Source organism: Pyxicephalus adspersus, chromosome 1, assembly GCF_032062135.1.
Source record: "Pyxicephalus adspersus chromosome 1, UCB_Pads_2.0, whole genome shotgun sequence".
Lineage (NCBI taxonomy): Eukaryota > Metazoa > Chordata > Amphibia > Anura > Pyxicephalidae > Pyxicephalus > Pyxicephalus adspersus.
The window spans coordinates 175,894,372-175,902,733 of NC_092858.1; the positions used below are offsets into that span (position 1 = coordinate 175,894,372).

At 40.2% G+C, this 8,362-nt stretch overlaps 1 protein-coding gene across 1 annotated transcript in view; it reads right to left on the reverse strand.

Moving 5' to 3' along the window:
* Positions 1–8,362, reverse strand: part of STXBP5L (syntaxin binding protein 5L) — a 176,529-nt gene that overhangs the window by 74,776 nt on the left and 93,391 nt on the right. The window contains exons 7-9 of the mRNA XM_072422851.1: positions 5,762–5,845; positions 5,427–5,550; positions 5,016–5,094 (exon numbers count right to left, since the gene is read on the reverse strand). Coding sequence (XP_072278952.1) covers positions 5,016–5,094; positions 5,427–5,550; positions 5,762–5,845 — 287 coding nt within the window. The remainder of the gene's footprint in view (positions 1–5,015; positions 5,095–5,426; positions 5,551–5,761; positions 5,846–8,362) is intronic.

Consider the following 8,362-nt stretch of genomic DNA (forward strand, 5'->3'; position numbering starts at 1 on the left):
ACCATACACCAAACCATTATTCATGTCTGCAGATACAGGGTAGTCCGGAATTTGTTAAAAACTGCTGCGATACAGGGAAATGTCATTTATATGTGGAGGAGGAAGTAAACGCCATAGCACAGTGGGAATAAATGTGAACATATGACCCTGGTATGATGTTTATAACAACCCTAAATTAATCTGTGATTTGCAAATGCAGAAAAACAACAAGTTAACATTAATAGTAGTGACACCAGCTGCACATACTTACCGTCCACTTATTATTATTTCCTTCATCGGCCATCAAGGATTACATATTAAGAGGGCAAACCCCTGTAAGATCTGAGTAACCAGTACTATTATATATGGGTCATAGAGAATTCTTTTAAAACCCATTTTCATAATTACTTTATACATATAGTACCTTAAAACCTAAATGTCTTCAGGCCAGTCATAGGCACCACAGGACCTTCCGCTTCTTTTCTTGTGCAGTCCTTACTACTTGATATAGCACACATAAGGTGTTAGTGTGTCTAGGGGCGTTTGGAGCCCAGGGTGGTCAGGATGACAGTGTGCACCACGGGGATGCATCCATCACCAACTAGGGCTAATAGGTTGATTATTGCTGGGCATTATTCTACCCAAAAGAGCAGTACCGGTGGATTGCATAAATGTGACTCTTCAGCAGACAGCGTCAGTGTCATTTTTACAACTTCTAAGCTAATAATTCAATAATTTTAGCAAAAATTTGTTGAGCATTAAAGCATAACTTTACTTTTGTAAAGCTATTCTTACATTTACCCTCCTCTCTCATTCCTAACACCATTTTATATTCTTACTTGTCCATTCTACAGACAGATTAATGTGTATAGCCCACAAAAAGCCGCTCAGCCATCATAGTAAACTTCATCCACTGCACACTTCTGCACATGCACCAACAAAATCCTTTTTATTTTTAAGGAAATGTGAATAAATTAGAAATCCCAATGCTTGCACAATAAAAGTAAAGCGCCCACCAGGAGAATTTGCAACGGTGGCTGCACAGTTCTAGCAGAAGCATACAAAGGTGAGTATAGGATGTGGGGGTGCTCGAGGGAGGGGGTTAAATTAAAGTGTACCCTTATGAACAGTTTCCAAGGAAAAGGGATGTAAAGGGAAAAGAAAGCTTTAGTTCAGGTTCTCTATATGTGCTGTATAAAGCTGGTAAATACCCCAGGTATTTCTGTTCCAGTGGAATTTGAAGATTAACTACACTATTTCTGAAAATTCATTTCTTTATTTTACCACCATGTGCACAACTAGTGGTGTGAAAACAGAAATCATTGAGAAGCTTCACATTTTTGATGGATTATTTTCACCTGTGTATATCTATAGCATATATGAGCGGAGAAATTGCCCAAAGCCAATCTAAAAATACACGGAACTGTCAAATTCAATCTTTCCAATGGAAATGGCAATTTCCACCTATTTAAAGGAAAACTATCATGGCTTGGGGTCAATTTAACTCTGTCACTCTGAGGAACTCTGTCACTGCATTACCCAATGAAATAAGTGTGGTTATTGTAAAAAAGGTGTTGTAGTAGTAAAAAAAAATCAGAAGGGAAAATATAAAAGAACAAACAGCAACACTAAACAACTGTGAACAAAGTGAAATGAGGCATACAAGCTAGAAAGCACGAGTATACAGAAAATGGTGGAGTAATACAGGGGAGTAGGGAAAGGTCTCCAAGGAGGCTTGGCAAGATTGGTACAGGTACAGGTACTACAGAGTAATCTTTAGAATAGAAAAGGGTCAGGCAACATTGATCCAGATAGAGATAATACCGTGTATAGAGAAACAGGTAAATGGCCCAAACAGGGCAGGGTGGAATTTGTAATACAATAAAATGGGTAGCAGGGATATGGGTCAGATAGGGCTGGACAGAACTAACTCAAGTATAGGTAATGCAGGGTAATTAGGGGGCAGGCAGAGCTGGGCAAGACTGGCCCAAGTACAGGTAATGCAGGGTAACAGGGAAAGGGGTTGGGCTGGATTGGAAAAGGAACAGTTAATACAGAGTAATGGGTAGCAGGCAAAGAAATTGCGCAAGGCTGGCAGGATTGGACAAAGAACATGTAGTATCAGAAAATGGGTAGCAAGAAGCAAAAGCATGTGTCATGTCAGATCAAGATGACAGCTTAAGGCAGGATAATGGTCTTTTTTGATTGATTTGTATATGTTTCACAAACAGAACTCCTTGGAATCCTAAGGTTCTTCTAAAGGTTGCTAGGGGTTCCTTGAGCAAGGTTGCTAGGGGTTCCTTGAGCAGTGAACACTTTGAGCCTTTCAGTGCAGTTACCACTGACACCAATTACCGTTTTGGCTATCTGTAAGGGTGACATTCTTACCACTAGCCAGCAATTTAAAGTTGAACTAAACCAAAAAAAAAAATCACAATCAAAAATTAATTTCCTAAATCGATTCCTGTGGCATCCTGAAATTCTTCCTTGTCCCGGCGCTTCCTCCATCTTCGTCCTTTTTTTGGCTACATTATCTGATCTTGCACTGCGCAGGTGCAAGATCAAGTAACGTAGTCTGCTGTAAAGGGAAAAAAGGAATGCCAATCTCACTGCGCATGCATAAGATCGGCATCTCTTTCCCCTCAGGGTAGGAAATGCCCCTTCTGGACATAACCATTCTCAGGCATGCGCAGAAAAAGCAGCCAAGCTTCCCGGGATGCATGATGTAGGTATCCCGGGAGGCTCTGCACTCCCATTCAGTCTCCGACTGTACACACGGCAGATTTTCGCCCGATAATTGGCCGATGCCGATTATCGGGCGTTAAAAATCTGACGTGTGTACGTAGCTTTAGCCAGATAGAGATAATACTGTGTATAGAGAAACAGGTAAATGGCCCAACCAGGGCAGGGTGGAATTTGTAATACAAAAAAATGGGTAGCAGGGATATGGGTCAGATAGGGCTGGACAGAACTAACTCAAGTATAGGTAATGCAGGGTAATCGGTAGCAGGGAAAGGGGGCAGGCAGAGCTGGGCAGGACTGGCCCAAGTACAGGTAATGCAGGGTAACAGGGAAAGGGGTTGGGCTGGATTGGAAAAGGAACAGTTAATACAGAGTAATGGGCAGCAGGCAAGGCTGGGCAGGATTGGACAAAGAACATGTAGTATCAGAAAATGGGTAGCAAGAAGCAAAAGCATGTGTCATGTCAGATCAAGATGACAGCTCAAGGCAGGATAATGGTCTTTTTTGTTTATTTTGTATATGATTCACAACCAGAATTCCTTGGAATCTTAAGGTTCTTCTAAAGGTTGCTAGGGGTTCCTTGAGCAGTGAACACTTTGAGCCTTTCAGTGCAGTTACCACTGACACCAATTACCATTTTGGCTATCTGTAGGAGTGACATTCTTACCCCTAGCCAGGAATTTAAAGTGGAACCAAACTGAAAAAAAAAAAATCACACTTACCTTTAATTTCCTCAATCGATTCCCACGGCATCCTGAAATTCTTCCTTGTCCTGGCGCTTCCTCCATTTTCGTCCTTCTCTTGGCTACATCATCTGATCTTGCACTGCGCAGGTGCAAGATCGGGTAACGTAATCTGCTGTAAAGGGAAAAAAAGGAGTGCCAATCTCACTGCGCATGCATAAGATCGGCATCTCTTTCCCCTCAGGGTAGGAAATGCCCCTTCTGGGCATAACCATTCTCAGGCATGCGCAGAAAAAGCAGCCAAGCTTCCCGGGATGCATGATGTAGGTATCCCGGGAGGCTCTGCACTCCCATTCAGTCCTAATCACCACAATAAAAAGTGGTGTTGCAGTTACAAAAAAAAGAATATTTTACTTTATATAAAGGGGTTGTCTATTCCTTTATGTAAAGTAAAAACTTTGAGTTTAGGTCCGCTTTAAGAGGCATTCTTCTCACTGACCACTACACTATTATACAGCTAAGCTGTGGATATTGTTATCATTGTAAGGGGTTCCCTTAGACTTAGAAGTTATTTTAGGGTTCCCCCATGTTAAAAAGGTTGGGAAAGGTTGGTATAGGGTGTAAAAAGTTAAATTTTAATTGCTTTCTATGACCCCAATAAGATGTTCCCACACTTACCAGGGAAAAAATTTTGAGAAGTGATAGTTACCAAAACAGAAATAAGATTAAAAAAAACACTATCAGGATACTAATCCTATCTGACTCTAATGTGTGATTTTGCTGATGACCCTGTTGAAAAGATCTGACAACACTTCCTGTCCTGAAAAAAGGTGATAACAATCTCTATAACAGGGACATAGACAAAAATAGTTGCTTTTCCCACTCAATCCACAGCAAACTTAAACCATTGGGCTGGAGTCTTAATAGCCTCCAAGCGGATAGACCTAAGTGCTGGTGGATGACAAAAGACCAGTAACTACAGGGAGATACTTGCCGGTGGCTAATGGAAATACATGTTAGTATCCAAAGGAGCATAGCACCACCAGCATGCAATATAGGCAAACAGCTGGGTCCTAAAAGGTAGGTGAGTGAAGGAGAGAGATGGAGAATCTTTTAAGCTGACCATACAGGAGTACTCCAGAGTTTACAGGTAAAACTTTGTAGCAGGAAATTCCTTAAATTTCCTCATCAGCCAAAAATTAGGCCAACTCTGTCTTTAGAACAAGGTAGCTGCGGGGAAAAAAAGCCATTTTTGGTGTATATAATATATGTTAGAAATTTCCATAGCTCACATCAAATTGATTTATGAATAGCATATTTCAAAAGGGAAAGTTCTTTCTTGGGTTAGAACACATGAATCATAGCACGTTTGTGATGCAGCATCCCTCGGAGGTTTAGCTAAGGCATGCTTGCAGGTTCAGATGCTATTATGCTTATCAGGAAGGGGTGAAGCAGCTCTCTGAAGAGCTCAAACATAGAAGGAAAAGCTTTTCTACACAACAAAGGCTTTCTTTGGACCCTAGAAAAGGTTTCCAAGTGTTTGATCTCTTTAAGCACAGGCAAAGCCTGCCCCCAGCGAATCGTCATGATGGTATTATAAGACAAACTCACCCGTTTTTACAGGTTTTATATTCAACCTTTAATATTGGTCTACAGGATTCAGGTTTCCTTCCATCTCTTTGATTCTTCCCTGTTTGAAACAAAATAAAAACAAATTTACAATCTTAGATTTACATCATTACATAGAGAGCGCAAACTTTACATAAATTGATTCTAAGACCCAATTTTAGATATGAGAACAAGGGCTAAGCCAATGTAAGGGTGAATGTAGGTGGAGGAAACAGATCATGAGAAGTTTTCGTCTGGTGTGTTCATCTCAGTGGTGCCTTCTTCTACCTAGGTGTTTCATGTAAGTGTTTTGAAATCATGTAGTGACCCCATAGATATCCTAAAAAGATGAGGATTTTGATACTATTGTTGTTTTATAATCCCTGTGACCAGGGAGAGAAGGTATACACTTACCATGGGGAATAGTGACTTGAAAGGGCCTGGCAGGGTTCTTAATGTTCCACACAGTGAGGCTGCCATCTGAGTGACTGCACATGAACTGACGTCCTTCATGGTGCCAGCCTATAGAATGAATTGCCTGGAAAAGAAAGTCAACGGCACTGGTATTCACATACAGAAATATCATTGCTTCATCATAACAAAGTATATACATTAATACAGATAGTCACACCTATGAGGGCTTCTAGGACATCCTATTCCAAAACCATGGGCATTACAATGGAATTGATGTGCCCTCTTTAGCAAAGTGTAAGGAATGCGAGTTAAAAATAATGTGATATCACACTCACCTCGTCATAGTAAAATCGGAGCTCTGCTCTTTTAGATTTCAAGTCCCAAAGTACAATTGTCCCACTTTCATATCCTATGAGTAACTGAAAAAAAAGACCTTTTTTTTATTTCAACAAGAACATTTGCTACAAACGGGTATGATTATGTAGATGAGAGCAGGTACCTAGTCAGCATAATAATTAATTTTAGAAGAGAACAGGAAACCTTTAAGATGGGTAAAATGATGCAGAAATTATTAAATAACCAGGCAGGTCAGATTATGTAAAAAAGGTAACCAGAAAGATAGGTAAAGATATGTAGAAATGGAGTGAACCAGAGTCACCTCAGAGTCTCAACCAATGTATCGGACCCTGGGAAAAGTGATGTCTGAGAGCTCAATGAAGATAAAGACTCTTAGCTGTGTCACAGTGAAATCAATATCCTTCATGCTGGAGGAGCGGTACACAAGAAAATGCCATTACTAATCATATTCCAGTGTTGTTTCCTGTAGACTGTGCCAGTAAGGGGAGGGTGGATATCCTTACATTACCTTAATCTTGCTGAAGACTATAACCTTACATTACCAATAAGCCTGGATCAATGTTACTATCATGGTGTTGATGAGTACATGGGATTACAGGATTTAACATTGATCATGGAGAACTCTGTGTAAGTTTTAGGAGAAACTCCAGACAAAATGTTTTTGGGTTTAGAACTTAAGGTTTAGAACCCATTATTGTTAAAGCTGTCATGATCTCACTGGGGACATTTTTCCTAATATGTTTTCATTTCCTTTTCTCTTCAGTCTTGCACAGTTGTAATGGCTCCTCTCCTTGACAGAAATTTCCTCCTCCTATTTTACTGCACACTGTTAGCTTCTCACAAGGTTCATTAGAAGCTGCAGTAAGTCAGATAGAGCCCATTTCATTTCCTGGCTGGAGAAGCAGTGTCATGTAGCTTCTCCATCTTTAGCCTGACTATCCCTGATACTTTTATTGATTATGGGAACTCAGCATCAATGTACTGTAGGTGTTACCTAGGGTGGTCTGCATGCAAGTCATTTTAATATTTGCAAATTTTCTCCCAAAACTGAGAGGTTTAGCCTCAGAGGCTAAAGCCGGTGTTGCAATAATTTTAGGAAGCCTTCCTTCACATTTATGTACGACAGTCTGCATTCCCCTACCACCAACTATGACCTGCCTGCATTGCATAGGAGTCCAGAATCCAAGTAATGATGCCACAAACTGTAAAATAAAATATGTAGTGAAAGGTTTTTATTTATTTTTTTTAAAACCAAGGATGGCATAATACAGGAAGATTTTTGAGCTTGATACTAAAAGGGTCTGAAACTGTACCTGTTTCATTGTCAATTCTTGTCTGCATGGTATCTTTTTTATGTGACTTTCATGGTGTCCTCTTACACTCAGGAATATGTGAAATCATTCAACAAAACCTAACCTTGCCTCTTCTATGATGTTATAACTTTCAGTGAGTTAGTAGATACATCACAGCTCCCATACACCTTCAATACCCTTAAATTTATGTTCAGCCACAGAAGTATTTCCTACCAAGCAATACCCCTCACCCCTGGGCCTTTAGCCTATTGTGTCAATCATTTTGAAAAATAAATACATGTCACAAATATATATCTGCAATCACATTATATGCTGGGTCATCTTGTTTCCTCTCCAAAGTCAGAAGGCTCTTCTCTGGGTGTCTATGTAGTTACCTGCTGACATGGAGACTGTATTGGATCCATGGATGACAATGTAATGGCAGGTGAAGGGTGTATAGTCACAGTATACGTTGTATTTGTTTACTGTTTCCTCCTTGAACTGAACACAGCTCTGAAATTTCTGTCACCCATTACGCACCCAGTGATTTACCAATACATACCGGTACTTCACTAAAAGATTCAATCGACATGTATCTATTTATGAAATGCTGCATCACTCAGATCACTAAGCTTCTGCTGTTCATGGCAGCGAGGAGAGGGTTAACTAACTCAACAGTCGATACATGCACCGGAGGAAAATCTATACTGTGCTATTAGCAAAATGAATAAACAAGAGATGCCACCAGAATCCCTGAGCTCCAATACCCCAGACATAACAGCAAATTCCACTTAGGTAATAAGCTATAGAAATAGATGAGAGGGAAAGACAATATTTTCACGAGTCAAGTAGAATAATGACTTATAGGTAATTCTACTACAGTTTACACCCTGTTCAGCTGTCATTGTGTACTTACGTGTCAATAAAATCTATTTATATATTACTTCCTGTGTTTATATATCACATTGCACAGCTCAGAATACAAAGAGCCATTCCTACCAATCCCTGCACTCTAATGTCCTTCCACAGTCACATGCCAATATTATACATTGATATAGCTCTGACATATACCGCAGTGCTGTACAGAGAACACTGAGCCAGTCCCATCAGTCTCTGTACAAAGGAGCTGACACTTTAATGTCTCCCCACAGTCACACACTAATATTATACATTTATATAGCTCTGACATATACCGCAGTGTTGTACAGAGAACACTGAGCCAGTCCCATCAGTCTCTGTACAGAGGAGCTGACACTCTAATGTCCCCCCACAGTCACACACTATTAT